The 18,941-nt window shown below is 45.4% G+C and overlaps 1 protein-coding gene across 2 annotated transcripts in view; it reads left to right on the top strand.

Annotated features, from left to right (window-relative positions):
- The window catches only part of sema6bb (sema domain, transmembrane domain (TM), and cytoplasmic domain, (semaphorin) 6Bb), a 75,579-nt gene that overhangs the window by 49,104 nt on the left and 7,534 nt on the right, over positions 1-18,941 (top strand). For both annotated transcript variants that reach the window (XM_018728257.2, XM_018728258.2), the window contains 10 exons: positions 413-503; positions 767-886; positions 1,105-1,193; positions 2,354-2,571; positions 5,334-5,465; positions 5,586-5,735; positions 6,505-6,684; positions 8,524-8,664; positions 8,888-8,965; positions 11,176-11,234. In XM_018728257.2, the coding sequence (XP_018583773.2) occupies positions 413-503; positions 767-886; positions 1,105-1,193; positions 2,354-2,571; positions 5,334-5,465; positions 5,586-5,735; positions 6,505-6,684; positions 8,524-8,664; positions 8,888-8,965; positions 11,176-11,234 (1,258 nt within the window). The remainder of the gene's footprint in view (positions 1-412; positions 504-766; positions 887-1,104; positions 1,194-2,353; positions 2,572-5,333; positions 5,466-5,585; positions 5,736-6,504; positions 6,685-8,523; positions 8,665-8,887; positions 8,966-11,175; positions 11,235-18,941) is intronic.

Here is an 18,941-nt window from a genome sequence, read left to right as displayed (position 1 = left end):
GCTCTGCGATTCCCCGGAGAAACACACAGAGTATAGATTCTCTGACAGCTCTTTTTTAATGGTATCTCTTCCCCATTTCATCTACAGAGTTGCTTTAAAAAGGTAGCCATCATTAGAATTTTATCTGTTGCACATGTATATATGTGTCTGTGTGTGTGTGTGTATGTGTGTGTGGGTGTTACTTTGAATGTGATGTGCTCCACTTTAACAGGAAGCTGGTCACACTGATGTAAGTGTTTTCACCGTGTGCGTGATCCTGTGAGTACGCATGTGCATTTACACTGTATGTGTGAGTGTGACTGAGTAACCGAGCCCTCGGTAGGGAGCGCAGTGTCGCGGTGTTGAGTGTGTGTCGTTCCCGGCTCGGTGAGGAATGCGATCTCTCAGTAATGTGTGCGCGTGTGTGTCACAGGGGGACACACTAGAGATGGTGGGAGAGACCATCAGTGGAATGGCTCGATGTCCCTATGACCCTAGACATGCTAATGTGGCCCTCTTTGCAGGTAACACTTTTTAAACTCACCCAACTTGTCATATTTACTGTAAAACGTAGCACAGATTCTCATACTCACAATATGACGTCTGCAGCTTTGTTGGAAATAAACAAGCTATTGTTATGATATTAAGTGCCTTGCATTCCCACATATATAAGTGCCATAATAATTTTAGTAATTCAAATAAGAAATGCTGTCAACTGCCTGTCCTGGCGTACAGTTCCCTGTAGTGCCCGTACTCAACAAGGTGTGCTTCTGTGTCTCTCTTCTAGATGGGAACCTCTTCACAGCCACGGTAACTGACTTCCTGGCCATCGACGCTGTCATTTATCGTAGCCTTGGGGACAGCCCAGCGCTGCGCACGGTCAAACACGACTCAAAGTGGTTCCGAGGTACGTGCACAGACTGAGGAGATTTCAAGCAAAAGTTACACATGAGTGTACCTTACCTCACCATCCATGTACCTCACCGAGGATGCTTGTGTAGCATCTGTCGGATTTGTCGCTACCGTAGCTCTGTGTGCCATCAGTGCTTGTTGTGTGTGTATGGTCTGTGTGTACTGTATGTCCTGGTCTATAGCGTCATGTGATGGGCTTTCCTCATTTTCCAGAGCCCTACTTTGTCAGTGCGGTGGAGTGGGGCCCTCACGTCTACTTCTTCTTCAGAGAGATGGCCATGGAGTTTAACTACCTGGAGAAGGTGAGGGAGACTGTTAGCACTGTGCAAAATCAGACAACGTAATAATACCAGTGAAATGTTTTTGCTTAAATAATGGACAGCATGTCAATGCAATAATTAAAGATTATATTTATATAATAAACAATTAACTAATTATATTTAATACAATCATTATATATAATAAATAATTAAAACCTGATGATAGCTTGTTTCACAAAGTGATTATTTCAGTGAGTTGCTTAAACTCACACTTAAATCTAGCTGTTAAGGTGCTGAAATCCAGTTTTAGTGAGACAGGATAGAAGTTTAAAAAGTACAATAAAAAAATTCTCATTTTATGGAATCTCTGGTAATTACTCCACTAGCATGTTCTATTTCCTCATTTATGGTAAAATATACATATATTCTTTCCTGAGACCTTGATTTTTTTGGAAGGAGAGCGGTTAGGAGACATCTATTGTCTCTTCAGATATGAGGTGGTAACACTAAGGAACACCTATGTAAATTTCATCTCATGCCACATTCATGGTCGTTCTTGTCACACTTATGCTTGTAGTTGCGCGGCATGTGAGTGCATGTGGGTTTGTATTTAATTACCAAGAAAAAGAACTCGTTGAATTAGACATCGGAAAGGTTCTTAAAGCTGCTCAAGTGAGACCAGTCATGTGAGAACAGAAAGCATCAGGGAAAACAAGTACATGACAGAACAACAGAATCCCTTTTCATCTACTCAGTTTGCAGTTAATATTTTTGGAATATGCTCTTGTGAATGGAGGAAATGTGTGTTTGTGTGATACAAAAAAAGTAAAGTTTCTCTGGCACCATGATGGCGAAGGTTAGATTGTTCACAGAACCAATTTGAAATGAGCTGACATTTTCACTAATTAATAATAACAATAGTTTACTGTTCCAAATAATGGCTTGTTATAAAACGGGACTCTCTAGTAGCACTTGTGTCCTTGACATCCTCAGGGAAAGTTGTATGGCTTTTCGTAATCTATGAAGAAGAGTTTACCCTTTTTTGGCTTAAGTAGATGTGAGTGGATGCTTTAATTATTACAGTGGTGTGGGCTCCTTGCAACCCTTTCGCTCAAGTTCCAGTTGCTCCAAAATACAACCAATGCACACACATGGCTTATAGTGTTCCGTGTGTGTGCCTGCACGTATCTGTTGTTTCTCAGGTGGTGGTGTCGCGGGTGGCCCGGGTATGTAAAGGGGACTTGGGCGGGTCCCAACGAGTCCTGGAGAAGCAGTGGACATCCTTCCTGAAGGCGCGGCTCAACTGCTCAGTCCCAGGCGATGCCCACTTCTATTTTAACCTCCTGCATTCCACCAGCCCTGTGCTTCGGCTGCAGGGAAGGGACATCATCCTGGGGGTGTTCTCCACTCCAGCAAACAGGTATCAGTGGGAGAGATACATAGGGAGGAACGCATGAGAAAGGACCAAATGCTCGATGAAGGGCCCAGGGGTGAGAAAGATACACTCAGAGGTAAAATATGGCCAGGATGAAATCAGTAGGGCAAGAAATTGTCTAAGGACGGTCCAGAAGGGTTATAGGGAAGGGGCGGAGAGAGGATAGAGAGGAATAGGTAAGAGCTGATGATACCATGAAGTAGATCATAGTTAAAGAGGGGGATGTGGAAACAGCGAGACAAGAGAAAGGGAGCCAAATAGCACGTTTGACAGCTAAGGGTGAGAGAGAAAGGGAAGAGGAAGAGAGAAGCCAGAAGCAGTTGTCTGTTCAGCAGCAGGCCTGTGGAGGAATGAGACAGCGGTACAGGAGGATGTGTACTGAATGTAGAACAAAGCCTAATGGGTGAGACACTGGGATTTATGCCTGGCCAGGGCAGATCTTTGTAAATGCCTCTGTAATGGTGTCTCTGGTGCGTGGCATGTCTTGTGCGGGGAGGGCGGCTGGTTACCCCGCCACTACCGTTGCATCCATCCAGTTGCTGCAAGAGTTAAAAGGGAATTTCATCATCCGCATCCTTATCAGTGCAACTGGGGCTCAAGGGCTCTCAGCCGGTGACTCTGCACTGAGATGGATGTTTTACAAAGGCATGAAATGGCTCCCTGATAGTAGTGTGACCAGAGTATCAAAATGTGACCCAGCTGAACAACCAAAGCCATCTGCACACCACCGGGCTTTAATAGGCGGTTTGAGACTGACGCTGGCCCTAAACACAAGATTGCGGTGTGGGCCTGCCACTTTTGGCTGCAAGTACTCAACAAGCAAATTGCCCTTGGTGGAGCTTGTGGAAGGCACAACACTGTTGGCGTTGCGAGCAGAGGGGCCATTTTGACATTTCATGCTTGATCTCACTCGGTGGTGAATTGACCGGGTCCCTGGGGTCGGCCACCCTGTGCAGTTTTTGCTTTGCCATTGTAGTTTTGTGCTCCCCTTGGCCCTGTCAAACATGGCCACCCGACCACTTGACAGCGCTATAAAGCCCTACTTCAGAGGAAGAGGTGCCTTGTGTTCCAGCCATTGTAAGCTGGGCCTGCCAAGACTCTGTTTTGTCCATATTTTTCACTGTTCCGACGACCGTTGCCTCAGGTGCTTTTCATTCGAAGAAACAAAAGCACCTTTGATTTAGCCTCTGTGGTTTCTTTTAACGGTGTAAGGACCAGCGCTTAGGAAGCCGAAGGATCTCAAAGATACTTGGAATCACCTAATTGGTGCAAGTATGAGTGGCTGCAGGTGAAAGAGGCCAGCGATGCACAGAAAAGGAGCAGACAAACCACATGGAAGAGCAGTGGCTGGAGTAGGAGGAGTGAGGTCTCTTCAGGTTATTTGTGACTTCCAGCATCAGCCAGGATCAGCAGTTGCCTCAGCAGGCCAGACCCTCCAGGTGGGCGAGGTGAGAGCAGATGTAATGTAATATGCCTGCTGATGGATGGAGGGGGAGCAGAAAATAAGAGAAGGGAAGAAACAGAAGAGGACCACAAGGAACAGTGTCACTTCCTTTTTGTCACCGAGGAGTTTGAGCCACGAATAGCCATAGCTCATCATACCTTCTGGCCAGAATATACTGGATACGTCTGTGCGTGCTGTAACCGAGGATGTATTGTAACCTCCTAGCTGAAGGTGGAACCTGATCTCAGTGCTAGTGTCCTTAGATGAGTCAGCATGTCTAGATGCAGAGCCTGACTTCTTCAAGGTAGAACACATCACATAGGTTGGTTACTTCGATCCAAAAGCCTTAGCCTGGGAGGAAATCTTCTTGTGTGGTGAAAACGTGCAGCACCCAGGGAAAATGGGCATGTGGACAAACCCCATGAACCCCTTTGTCCAACCTGGCAGCCTGAACTACGTTCCTAGTGGCTGTCTGCTGTCCATAGGGAGCATTGGCCAACACTTGCCATTTGCCGTCCAATTTCCGCTCTGTGATATGGCCTCAGTTTCTGAATGTGCTGCGGAGTGTCACGTGGCACTCAGCGTGGGAGTCGTGGGAGTCCGGGAGCTGTGATTCATTCCTCTGAGATCCGTTGTTGTTTTCTCTGCGATGCTGTTGAGGGGAAACCTGTGTCACGAAGACGACGCTAAAAAGCAGCAGAGAATGGGGAGTTGTCAGGGATAGAAAGGTAAAGCCAGACTCTTGCTTGACTTTTGATGTCTCTCTAAGTGCTATATCTCTTCCTCAAAGAAATTAGCATCAAGCAATGACTCAGTGCAGGATGTGGGTGAGCAGCAGAGGATTAAAATGTCCAAGCTTTATAGATGCCTTCAAGGGAAAAACATGTGATTATGGTCTTTCAGCTGATTATCTATGGATCCTAATATAACAATTTGTTTGGCTTAGTTTTTATTGTTCCATTTCATTTATTTCAATGGTTCGGTCATAGGTCTTCTGATGTTTTACATAAAGTTCTCTGTATTCTATAGTTTATTCCTTAATCCTTGTTGTGAATTTAACGTTAATGACCTTAATACCCCAAACTTCAACTGAACAGGCATTTCAGATAATAGATTACTGTAATACCTGCTAAAAAGTCCTCTTTATTGTTCCATGGAGTTGTAAAACATAGCATTTTCTACATATTTATGGCATAATTTTGCAAACTGTCTCAGAACAGAGGCTGCAGTGATATTTATGCATTACATTAAATAGCTGTCAGCGGACGAGTTGCTGCTGCCTGAGTCACACTGTCCTTTGCAGTATTCCTGGTTCGGCAGTCTGCGCCTTTGACATGCAGCAGGTGGCCAGAGTCTTCGAGGGTAGGTTCAAGGAACAGAAATCCCCCGAATCCATCTGGACCCCTGTTCCAGACGAGCTCATCCCAAAACCCAGGTACTCACATCTACCCTAATAGTCCCTCAGGGAAGGGTTGCTGGAAAGCAAATGCTCACTGTAACTATTGAGAGGGTAAGTCATGTTACTTGGGCAGCACCTCATTCATCTTGTCTTCAGGCCAGGGGGCTGTGCGGTGCAGGGTTCGAGATTCAACTCCTCCAACGCATTCCCTGATGAGATGCTGAATTTTGTGAAAACACACCCCCTAATGGATGAAGCTGTGCCCTCACTGGGACATAAACCCTGGATTGTGAGGACAATGGTCAGGTGAGGCCTACATCTCAGCAGACCTCAGCTGAGTTCACAGATTCACTAAACTGAGTGCTGTTTGCTACCAGAGATCCACCTCTTGTGCGTAGGGGGCGGGTAACCTAGTGGTTAGAGCCTCTACCTTTTACATGAAGGACTTGGGTTCAAATCCTCTCCTGGTGTAGTACCCTTGACCAAGGTACTTACCCTGAATTGCTCCAGTAAAATTGTCCAGCTGCATAAATAGCTGTAATTTAACATTGTAAGTGACTTTGGAGCAAAGTATCAGATAAATAAATCAATGTACTTGGTGATTTAAGTGCTTCTAAATATAGGGCAGCAGGCAGTAAAGTGGTTGGAGCTGCTGCATTTGGACTCAACAGATCTGGGTTCAAATCCCACCTCCAGCTGTAGTACTGTTGAGCAATGTAGTGACCTTAAAATTACCCTGCTTTTTAGACGGGTGAAACAGTCTAAGTAACTTTGCATTGTAAGTCATTTTGGAGGAAAGTGTCAGTTAAATGTTAATTCAGTAGTAAGATCAGTTTAAACTTATTTCACAGTACAAACTGTTGACTGTTCATTGAATTCTGTACTTGTAATTCATAGTGGAAAATACCTAGCCTTTTGTAAAAGGTGAAAGAATCTAGGAGGAGTAATTTGCATAAACACAAATTATTATTTTTTTTGTAACTGAGATAATGTTTTACCCCTTAGAGGCTAATTGTGAGTGGTACAGAGGGTCTATATTAATGGCAGACATCTGTAAGCTGTTGCTCTTTGTCAGGTATCAGCTCAACAAGATTGTGGTAGATACCGAGGCAGGACCATACAGGAACCGCACCGTTCTGTTTCTGGGCTCCAGCAAAGGAACCATCCTCAAATTCCTCATCGTCCCTGGCCGGGAAAACTCTGCGCTCACCAGCAACATCTTTCTGGAAGAACTGGAAGGGTACAACCCCGAGAAGTGAGTTTCACGCTCCTCATCCTGCCGTTCACGAAGATGTGCACCGTTACCCGTGCGGTACATTCGCTGCACCCTGAAACTGGTTTAGCTCGTTAACTTTCAGAGAAGGCAGTTATTTTAATCCATTACGTTTCTAAGAGTCTGCTAACCGCTGCCATTTTTTGTGATATCATTTTCTGATGTATCCAGTACTTTTAAAGGTGGAGATGTGACGACTTCCGCTTTTTGTCTCTAAGTGGCTATGTGAAGGGGGTTCATGTTCAAACCACACATGTTCTCAAGCAGGCACAGAAATGACTGCACTGACAGAGATCAAAGTGGTCAGGTCAGAAGGGAGCGATACAGAAGTCGAGGGCAATTTAGTGTGCACTCTTCCCAGCAAGGGGTTCTCTGAGAGTGGCTGCCACCCACCTTGCCGGGGCCACTCAGTCTGTGTTTCCTGCACAGGTTTGCCCTGGGTGGCACTGTGGCACAGTGAGTAGTGCTTCTGTTTCATGGTGCTTTGCTGGTGCAAAAGGACAGGGGTTCAATTCCTGTTCAGTATGTGTGGAGCCTCTATGGGTTTTGTCAGGGTGCTCTGGTTTCTTCCCACAGTCAAAATATGGGCTGTTCAGGTTCACCCATTGTGTGTGAATGAGAGAGAGAGTGTGTGTTCCACTTATGTATAGGTAAGTAGTGTACCTAGCAGTGTAAGTCACCTTGGTGAATAAGGTGTGTGGGCTGATAACACTACATAGAGTTCATTGGAAGTCACTTTGGAGAAAAGTGTCTGGTAAATACATGCAGCCTTTTGCCTCTAAGGGGCACTTTCCTCTCACATACAATGATTATTAAGTTGTATTTAGCTGATATGACAATGCTGGATGCACTGCACTGAACTCCTTGAAATAATTCACCCATCCATAGAGCGGAGCAGAGCAATGTGGCACACATACATATGTATATAATATGTATAACATTCAGGGCTGCACAGATTCCAATCAGAAAGGTGGGTGTACAACAGAGAGATGGTGTAGAGCCTGAGCTGCACTGATGCAGCTTTACAATGTCTGTCCTCTCCTCCACTCCTCCAGCTGAAACACACACTGCAGCTCCGGGTTGTTCTTCACAGTGACTCACTGTTCAGCCGTAGAGGGACTAGTGTTTTCCCATGAACGGACCTCTAACTCTCAGCTGTTTTTTTATTATAAGTGCTCTGCATTTCTGCATGCAGTACTTGCCTTTTACATTAACTCAATGCACAAGGGTCAGCTTGTGAATGAGAAGTTTTCCCTAAGTAGTAATTAAAGGTAATGTACTGTGGGATTGCTGTGTTCATTGGCGCTGATTGGACGTCCTCAGGAAACATAACATTGTGCACCTGAATGAATTCATTATGTCATTCAGGTTATTATGGTACTTTTCTTCCTTTCTCATGTAGGCTTTCAGGTTTTGCATTGAAGACTCACGCACCATTAATGTTAGTGTCTGGTCACTGAAAATTAAAAACATTGATAAGGGCTTGAGTGAGCTATGAAGTAGGGGGGTGCAGTGGGTTGGACTGGGTCCTGCTCTCCAGTGGGTCTGGGTTTCGAGTCCCACTTGGGGTGCTTTGCAATGGACTGGCGTCCTGTCCTGGGTGTGTCCCCTCCTACTCCAGCCTTACGCCCTGAGTTGCCAGGTTAGGCTCCGGTTCCCCGCAACTCTGTATGGGACAAGCGGTTCAGAAATGTGTGAGCTATGAAGTGGATGTTGGGCAGGTGAAGTTTTAGGTGCCAGCTTGGATTCGGTACTTTACCAGTGCAGCTGTGGTACAAGGTGTGGAGTAATGGCTCCAGTCATACTCTCTGCTGGTTACAGGTGTGGCGAGGGCTCCTCTCAGGCGCGGCAACTACTCTCTCTGGAGTTGGATCGGCCCAGTCACTCCCTGCTGCTGGCCTTCCCATCCTGTGTGGTGCGAGTGCCCGTGGCCCGCTGCCAGCTCTACTCCCGCTGCATGAAGTAAGCGCCCCCACCACCATCCCCCAGTATTTGCCCTGGACCCCTCCTCTCCTGCTCCATGCTTTTACCCACCAGTCATCAATAAACCACTGCAACACTATGTGAGAGCAGTAAACATTACCTCATGTCACCTCCGGGTGCACTGGACTCACGGAGTATATATGGGAATGTATATTCGTGAATAAAGCTGTCTTTTTACCTGTGGTGTTGTGTGTGCTTTCAGGAACTGCATCGCCTCTCGAGACCCATACTGCGGCTGGACTCGCGGCAGCACCTGCTCTTTCCTCCGGCCTGGCACCAGGTGAGGCTGCTAGGAACACCTGCTGCTGCACAGATGAAAGACTTTATTCCGGCGGGATGTACATGTGGCCCTTTATACGTGGAGGGCAGCAGTGCTGAAAGAACTAGACTAAGGAGGAAATTAGGGATGCCCTGCTATAGTAACCCTAAGAAAGGTCTATGTATCCTTCAGAAAGATACTTGACCACAGTTATTTAACTAAAATGAAGTGTGTTGGGGCAGCTGGTAGGGTAGTGGTTAGAGACACTGCCTTTGTATCCCAAGGTCATGGGTTTGATCCCCACCTCTGGCTGTAGTGCCCTTGGGCAGGGTACTTATAATTTAAAAAAAAAATTAAAAAAAAAAACTGCTCCAGTAAAAATTACCCAGTTCTGTAAATAGGTAAACAATTGTAAGTTGCTTTGAAGAAAAGCATCAGCTAAGTAAATGTATCAGAGAGCAGTGTAGATTTTCTCCAGAGATGAATGCTGTTGTGTGAAATAGAAGTCTCTGCAAAGTAGCTACATAAAATTATTTTTGTAATAGGTGTATTAATTGGGTGGCGCAGCGGCGCAGCGGGTTTGTCTGGGTCCCGCTCTCCGGCGTGTCTAGGGTTCAAATCCTGCTTGGGGTGCCTTGTGGTGGACTGGCATCCCATCCTGAGTGTGTCCCCTCCCCCAACAGCCTTGTGCCCTGTGTTGCCAGGTTAGGCTGCAGTTTGCTGCGACCCCGCGTGGGACAAGCAGTTTCAGCCTGTGTGCATGTGTGTGGTATTAATTACAGAACTGGGCAGTTTCTTCATCATACCTGGAAATGTTTCATGTCATATTACTTTTCAAAAATGCTTCTAATCCAATACCGGGAACTATGAATATTCCCTTAGTCAGAATAAATGGACTGGGACTGGGACCGTACCAGGACAACTGAAGTGTGACAGGCTGCTGAATACATTGCTGACTAGAGTGTTGTGTGTGAATGCATGCAGTTGGCACGTGCTTATTTGTGTATGTGCATGTGTGTGAATGCGCATGTGTGTGCCAGCATTCTCTGGCAGTCTGCAGCCCTGCTCGGACCCTGCTCCCGCTAATGAAAGCTGCCATCTCTGTGGAGGAGCCCTAGATTTAATTATACATGTAAGCACAGAAACTGTGCCAGCTGACTAGACAACACAGCCGCCCTAGAAAACCGCCTGGCGTCTTCCCACTTATGTAATTACAGCTGCAGTGTTGCTTATAATTCCATTTAAACGTGGTCAACCTCTGGATTGATTTAGTATCGAGTGATACCGAGATAACCGTTTGAGAACTGATTCTATTTGTGACTCTAAAAAAGCTCTCAAGTCAGAGTAATATGGCATAAATGTGTTAAGCTGAACAGACAGTATCGGACAAACAATCACTGCTCTCTTTACATTTACATTTACAGTTACTCGTTTTGCAGGCGCTTTTCTCCAAAGCGGCGTACATCTCGGAGAGCAATACAATATTTGTCAGCAAATATTCTCTAATTTGTAGGTGGTGTGTTTTTTGCTCAGATATCTTCACACGTGGCCAGTCTACAAGCGGAATCACTATAACAGTCTTTCACATGGAAATTTGCCCTCCAGAGAGACAAATATATCCCTGCTAGGCTTTTTGCAAGCCAGGACAAGGGCTTCGCTGTGGTTCTTTTGCTGCTAATGCTAAACAATGCCCTTAAGGACCTTTGGGAGACTTTTATGCAACTTTTAACACAGCAGGTTGTACAGTGTGCGTAAGCAAACTTGCTCTTTGCCACCCGTAGCGTCCCTGCTGCTTAGTAGGCCAGAGCAAGCTTAATGTGCTCCCCTGCGCAGCCTGCAGTCCCTGACGTGTCTCAGATATCTAACTGGGCGAAAAGACAGATTTTAAAAATGCGTCTGTGCCTTCTAATCAGCGATCTTTTAAAAAGCGTAACCACCCTAAACATGTCGATTTTATGTAAGCTGTTATTTATAACTGTTCGCTGCTTAGTGTTCCTGGGAACTGAATGAATCCCCCAGTGCTAAGCTTGTCGTTACCACGGTAGCTTAAATTGGTTCCACCCTCGCAAGCAGGAGGCACACATTCCCCTAAGTCCCACTATTCAAAGAGCCCCATCTTCCCCTCCCTCTGTGACACAGCAACGGCGAATGCTCGGTTTCCCTCATGGCAGAGCAGCGTCTCCTAAATTCTGCTTTTTACTTATTAATCTCTCATTATTCTTGTGTTGCAGACTGCCGTTCGAGCAGGACGTGGAACATGGGAACACCTCCCACCTCGGGGACTGTGATGGTAAGAGCCATTTCTGACCGGCAAAATAATCAAATACTCCAGAAATTTAACTCTGTCTTTATTGTCCCCCATTCCCCCATACAAACATTTATCATACGCATTTATTCAACGTTGACAGTGTACACTACTGCCATAGCAGTAACATAGCACAGAAATGTGCCAGTAATGTTTTTTTTTTATGTCGGTGTTTTACCCTTGTGCTGTATCTTATATTAATTTTTGTCTTCAGTGACGTTCAGATGGAATTCATACACCTTCCTCTGGCCATTAACATTCACCTCTCAGAAGGAGTCATGTTCAAACTGAACGCACATGTCTGGCTATATCTTTTCTGTGTCCTTGAGTCTCCTTACCAGTTGCAAATGAGGCAATCCAGCCCAATTGTTGATACATTCACGTTCAGCTCAACAGTCTGACTAAATGCCTTAGAAAGTTATAACAAAGCTTGCACTGTGTACACTATGTAAAGCACTGTAAAAATTCTAAGCAAGGAATTAGCTCAGCTTCTGTCATTTTTAGATTCCGGGTTTGTTTTGTTCTGATCCCACCAGCTGCATGTTGTTAGGTATATTTGGCCTTCGTTCCATTTTTATAATGGGTTCCTTGCATTATTCTAACAGGATTCAGACAGAATCTCTCACGGTAAGGGATCAACTAGTCTGAACGAATGAACCCCTAGGAACGAGTATGTGTATCTTCCACTGAGGGTGAAAAAAATTTGCTTTTCGGCTTTTTGTGAGTTATATTCTATCTAGGGCAGGACAGTTATATTAAGTTACACTGATGAATTTTGTGTACTGCTTTACTTGCTTTGTTTGCAAAGACACTGTTTCTGTGCCTAATTGTATAATCACTGAAGACTGAATTACAGACACTTCGGAGAGAATAGCATCTTGTTTTTGGCATTTCTGTATTGATATTGTGTCAGATTTTAACATGCACAATAACTTTATCCATTGCATGGCGGAATCAAATCGCTATTATTGCTCCAGTTGTGAATACATTGTATTACGTCAATAATCCAACTGTCCGTTTCGTTCGGTTGTTTGTTTTGGTCTTCTTCCATCCATTAATTAGGCATACATATTATACAAGCTCAAAATGCTGTTTTTGAGTTAGATATTAGATGAATACATCACCTGCTTGTGACATGTATGCATTATGTATAAAACTATAAGTTGAACCTTTCGGTTAGCAGTACTGCACCGTTAACGTTGTCCTCCGTACGGCACAAGACCAATGCGTGGCTTGGGGATAATTAATGAAGTGTTAAATGAAATTATCGTTTTTGCATTTGAGAATCAGCAGAGAAATGTCCTCGCACATCCGTTGCGTTGCTCTCACCTTTAGGAGAATCGGAGTCTGTCGTGCTCCACGCAGTGGGAGGGACACCTGTTCTGTCCTTTCTCTTCTCTATGGGGACAGCAGCGTTTGTCCCACGCACAGGGAGTGGGAGGCAGCTGGCCTCTCCTCTGCCCTCTTTACCCTGCAAGCAGGGCGCATCAGTGCTGGGACTCAGCTAGTCGAGACCCGCTTTTCCTTGGAGACAAACTTTTGTCATCTGAGAGGAAGATGGATGGGCAGCCAAAATAACTGCCTCTCTTTAACAGGAGAAAAGTTGCTGGCGGACGCCAGGGGAAAATCGATTTTCATCTCATCCCGGCTCACTCCCAGTCAAATAAATATTGGGAATAAATCCTTTGCAGTGGTAGCATGGCAAGGAGCTGGGCCCCAGGGTCTCACACGAGGGTGTGACCGATTGCGGACGTGTCCCGCGGGTGTCCCTCGGAGCGTGCTACATTGCTGCCTGTGGAGCCACCGTGTCCATGACCTACTGCACCATGGCTGTCCACTCTGTTTCTACCCCGGTACAGAGATCACTCACAGACACACATACACACACACCCGATGTCTTATGGGCAGGTTTCCTCCTATGTGCTTTCTGCCTTTTTTATGGATGAGCAGACATGTCTCAGTTACGGATGAGGGCCATTGTTACAAAGTAAGGCTTTCTGAAAATGTGTCCCTTTTGAATCCAGTCCAAAGTAGACATGAAAGCTGAGCGGTGTGACCTCTGGTGATGTGTGACCAGAGCCGGCCTATGTTCTAAAGCGTCACCTTCCTCTGTCTTTACCACCTGTGTTGTGGTTGCAGTAAGACCGGCGGCATCTGCAAAATCCCAATAATGTGACAAAGATGTTTAAATGTTCCATGACTGGCTCGTGCAGAAACGGGGAATGCAGGGCATGTTTCAGCTTTGTACTGTTTTCAGGATTAAAAGTTTGAAATCGTCGGGGTGCCGTGTTCTCTTCTCATTACTGTTACCCATTGCATTCTGGGACAAGTCCTTTCTGTAAACTGTTGGTACAGGCAGCTACTGATAAGGAACAGATGGATGTCTGAAACTGGTAAGGTCTTTTTAAGAAATTATTCCGAAAGAGCAGTACACTCAATAAAAAATTTTAGTACATCCACATTCTTGACGTACAGGATTTATAGCCGCTCTGCAAGTCGGAAAATGAACATTAAAAAGTGAACACCAATACATCCCCTCTAGATCAGTTAAAGGTTACTGTTAAAGACTATTTGTATTTATATTTTAAATTGCAATTATCGTGACACAAAAATAACCTTTTTCATGGGCATAATTACAATTGAGCGATAACTTTGAAAGGCCCCAGGGAGAAAGGCTTTTATGAACTTCACAAATCATTACAGGAGTCATTACAGAAACACAAAGCTCAATGAACTTGAATTTTTCTTAATTTCTGCTCAGGATAACTTTTGTCATTTATTGATGTGTGATTTGGAGGTGTGGAAAAGAGAGCGTAGCAGCTAGACGTCTTCCTGTGTATTATTGAACAGCTGCACATATATATTTGCCTTCAAATAGCTAACTCCTCTCCTCTCTATTGGACCATCTTGCTAAACAGCTCTGAATGTAGCAAGAACATTGTCGTCACCCTTTACGCAACATCTTGTTAGCCAAAATCTAATGTTACATTTACATGGAAAAAACTAAGAACAAAACCATTTTGGTGATGAACAGAAGTTATTAAGAGAACAGCACAAAATGGTGATGTGGGTTTCCTGTGCACCTCAAATGCCTTAACAACTGCTTTTGTTACAGCCAGTCACACTGGCTTGACACCCGAGCGAGTCTTCTTTAGATGAAATGGAGAGGTCTATTTTTACATGCTAAGGCACTTCTTGTCTTAACTCAAGGCATTCTAAGTTTTCGACTCGCTGTAATGAGAAGCACTTGCCTTTTTTGTCAAGCCCTCTGCAACTTGCAGGGTTGTGGAAATTATAATATCCATTTAATTTCTCAAAAAATATTTATGGAGATGAACATTTTTTTCCCAGACATTGGAAACTACTGAGAGCACCTGCTCTCATGTAGTGTATCTTGAAAAACTGTGGTGAAACCCTTAAAACAAAAGGCCAAGAGGATTGTGAAAACACCAGGAGTTTGTTTGTACAAAGACCGCATCAGCTTAGCATGAAAGGTATTATGCTAGAGTAAACTGGGGCTTCAACTGCTGGCATCACGTAGCTTCATGAATGGCCGTTGTTCTAAGTGAATAGACCACAGATCGGAATCGCTGAGATGGATGTGCCTGGAATCCAAAGAACTTTGTGACTGCCTGAACCAAGACAGAAGCCTTGGGTAACTTTGGGTTTTAAGCCCATTCTGTGAGCACTGCTGTGAAAGCACTCCAGTATAATGACAAACCTTACTACAGATTTGCTGCAGATGGAAGCAATTATGGGCCTGTGAAAATATTTCCAGAAGTAATGCACTGTTTTGACTGGGAGAACAGCAGGTTGCAATCTCAGTATAATTGAGGTCCACATCACATCAAGGAAATTGTGATGCGTGAGGTTTCACTCCACTTGACAAGTTTGTGTGTGACAGCTGCAGTACAAGTACCCCAATACAAAGAAATGGAGAGAAGACAGTTGGAAAATTGGCTACAGTGGACAGTTTCAATATTATAAGATTCCAAGCACTTCCACTGAAAGACAGAAATGACACTCAATGAAGAAGTCCGTTATTAACACTATGAGATGTATTTTGAGAAAAGCACTGCTGCACCTGTCTGGAAATAACGTGTGCTTTGTGACATTAAATACAGACAGTGGCCTCATCGCAGGAGGCCCGTCTGTCTTTCTAGGCATTACAGGACAATCACAAGCCTTGAGGTCAAAGCCATTCTTAGTGGTACCACACAGACTCCCCAGAAAAGGGGTGGATCACCGCTGGCACCTTCCCCACTCTGCACCCTGAAACCCCACAAGAAGTTTCCTGTTGGCACATTCAACCCACAGAGGCAGCAGAGGAATTCAGGAGGCATGTGGGAAGGCCTTGAACTCTTGGTCTGTCCTTGAGACATGCCTCTTGTGTATGAGGCCCTCTACAAGGAGGGTGACGTATTGTGCTCACAAGGAAAGTGTCTGGGCAGCACATTCTAACATTCTGAGGATTGCTGGAGACACCAGAGGCATTCCTAATGTACTTCTTGCCTTTCACATAGATCCACGTGGGCCGGCCTCCCGGATGGCTCGGTGGGCGATTGGGGGGTGCTGGGTGCGCGTCAAACATCTCATGGAGATGAGGGTGAAAACCGATGATGTGGCCACTTTCGTCGGTCACGAAAAGTCAGGAGATTTATGAAAGGGCCCCAGGGGTCAAGGAGTACCTCGTAATTTGTAAGTATGCAACGAACTGTCCCTTTGGCACTCGTTGACAGAAAATCAACTCAAGGGCACGGGCTGGAAATCAAATTGTATGTGCTGATTTGCCAAGTGTTGGACATTGCAGTGGCAGGCGGGTTGTTGCCATGTGAACATGTACACTGAGCCAACTGATGTCCGCTTGCAAGAACAGCAAATCAAGGTTTAGAGCCTTAGCCTGCCTGTGAGGTCTGCATCCACACCACCAGACATCCACCGAGCTGTGAGAAACACGTCCGCTGTATGGGATATTCACTGTGGACCATTTTGGCTGCAGTTACTTAATAGTCACGTGTAGCAGGAACTTATATTTAATCCATCTTGTAAATCAGAGCGCAGACAGGGAACATATTCAGTCACCTGTCTGCACGTCTAACCAGATGGACTGTGTTTTCCTAACCAGGCCTCTGTGGCTTGATCATTTCCGTAAGCCTCTAGAAAGCTGTAGAAGGGGGACGAAACTCTGGAGCGTTAATGTAGTGGTTAACAGAGCACAAAAAACAATCGTGCTTTAGCTGGTGGAAAAATAACATTGCATGTGCACCACTGACATGTGGAATTTATGTCCCTAGCATGTGAGAATTATTACATTTAAATTGTAGGGTGCATGATTGTGAGAAGAACAGACATAACCCCAAGTGGGTTGTTTAATAGCATAGGTGAATTTTTGTAACGAATGGCCCCTGTGACATATCTCTTGAATATTTATAATCTTTTTTTGTGAAATGTTTCATTTTCTTGCCTATATTGAGGGTATCAATTACGGCTCAGTTCGAGCTACCATAATGACCAGAGGGTGCAGTGAGAAACTGTTTGTTTCCTTTGAAATGCACATTGTGAAAGCAATTTATTCCACATGCAGTTTCCAAGTGTCGACAGCCCAGCTGTGCCATTAACTGGATGTGTTGGAACCATGTTGAGGCATCTGGCAGAAGTTCCCGAGTTCGGAAAAGCTGCCCTTTCAAGCAACCTAACTGTATTTGCTGTGTAACATTCTGGGAGCTATAAACTAAATAACGCCGCATATTGTTTCCTTCCCACAACGCAAACCACAGCATGCTGTACATACATGTTTGCGTCTGTGAAACCTGCACTTTACGCACGTTCAAATTTATCTCAGGCAAACAAGAATAAAAAAATCCCTGGTATACATTTAGCTCTGGAAATAACTGACCTTTCAATTTCTCAAAAATAACTAGAACAACTTGCAATGCAGCGTTCGCTAGAGACTTGTATTATGTAAAGCTTTTCCGTGTCTACATTTTTTTTTATATCAGTTTCTAGTGTTTGGAATCTAAGGAACGATTGGTGAGTTTGTGCTTAATATTGCTTGTAGTTCATTCATGCAGTTTCTCAAGCCCTGGTCATGTGGCAGTGCTATGAAATGAAGTGGAAAAGCCCCAGCCAGTACATTGCCCAGCATTGCACAGCCCACTGGTGCTTTGGAGTATGAATTTGACTACAACTGGTCCATGCAGACCTAGACCCACACCCCTCCATGCAGCTCACTGCACATACGCCATCTCCAGGGGCCCGACCTGCACCGGCAGGGGCTCTGATCACAGGCAGAGAGCCTGCAGTTACTCCTACATCGGGGGTGGTGCTATAATGAGCGCAAGCGCTGAGCCATGAACTCCCTCAAACACACACACACACACACACACGCACGCACACAGTACCTTCACTTACACACACCGCAGAAGCTTTGATCGTACACATCTTTGAATGCACTCTAACACACATGCGTGTAGGGATACCAATGTATGACTCTATATGCATGTACTGCTGCACACAAATCCTAACCTTCACGTGAAAGCACTTTGAAAGAGTGAGAAGTAAGAGAAGAACAAAGGAATACAAACGTGCGCTACACCACTATTGTGTTCTTTATACCATATGTGCATATTTAATATTTTGCTGTCAGCTAAATGTCAGCAACGAGCAAAGATGTATCTTGAACACATACCATTCTGCTCATATTATACCTAGTTTAAAAATCTATCGGTGCTGACCAGTCTGTCAGATTTGTGCACCTGGGAAGAGGAAATCCATACAGCGTCTGCACTATAATGAAGAGAATCTTAAGTAAGAGCCGCAGCACAATAACTTTTCATTAGCGAGCCCGCTGGGACCCTGTCTGGGCCTGAAGGGTGGGCTGGACACAGGCAAGACAGACAGTGATAAGCTAGCCAAGGAGGCAGAAGGACATCCCGAGAGATGTGCAGCAAGTGATGGAGAGGAGGAGATTAGCAGGGGGAGAATAGGGCAAATAAAAGGACTGAGGGAGAAGGGGTAGGAGGGTAGAAGATGGGGATTAACTTTGCAAAGAGAAAGAGGAAGTCTGGGACATCTGTGGCCTGGGGAGAGAAAGAGTCCTAATCACATCCCACCGTGGTCCTTCCCTCCTGACCGTATCCTTGCATAGCCCCTACCGAACCGTGTCCAGCACTGTTAGAGAACCTCGTCCTTTGTACGGTCCCTTCCTCTAGCTGTACTAACTACCCCATTAGATGACTGTTACTCCTCACATTCTTCTCCACCCGCAACACTGACTACACTGTTAGATGACCTTTACACTGCCCCATCTCAGTACGAGGTTCACGGTTACGCATCGCGCTGCGCCTTCTCTGCCAGGGCCTACGCTGACTACAGCGCGCTCTCGTATTGTTCTGCTGTAATTGGAGCTGCGAGGTCCGGCCGGCGACCAGACAGCTGGGGAGAGCGTCTCCCATTAGGCTTTCACCGAGTGGCGGCTCAGCCGTTCCATTAGGAGCACAAGGCGGAGATCAGCTCACCCTCTGTTTTGTCCCTTCGAGCCACCCCAGACCTACACCGCACCCCCCCGGCAGCATGGGGGTAGAGTCGGCCGACGAGCGCAGTGTTCGCTCTCATTAAGTGGGCTGCCTCGCCAGCTTGGACACTGCCAGCTGTGGCACTATGATATTACAACTGCTCATCAAAATCCATTTC

This window comes from Scleropages formosus, chromosome 9 (genome assembly GCF_900964775.1).
Source record: "Scleropages formosus chromosome 9, fSclFor1.1, whole genome shotgun sequence".
NCBI lineage: Eukaryota > Metazoa > Chordata > Actinopteri > Osteoglossiformes > Osteoglossidae > Scleropages > Scleropages formosus.
The sequence above is the reverse complement of the archived record's forward strand: the minus strand, read 5'-3'. Positions and strand labels throughout refer to the sequence as shown.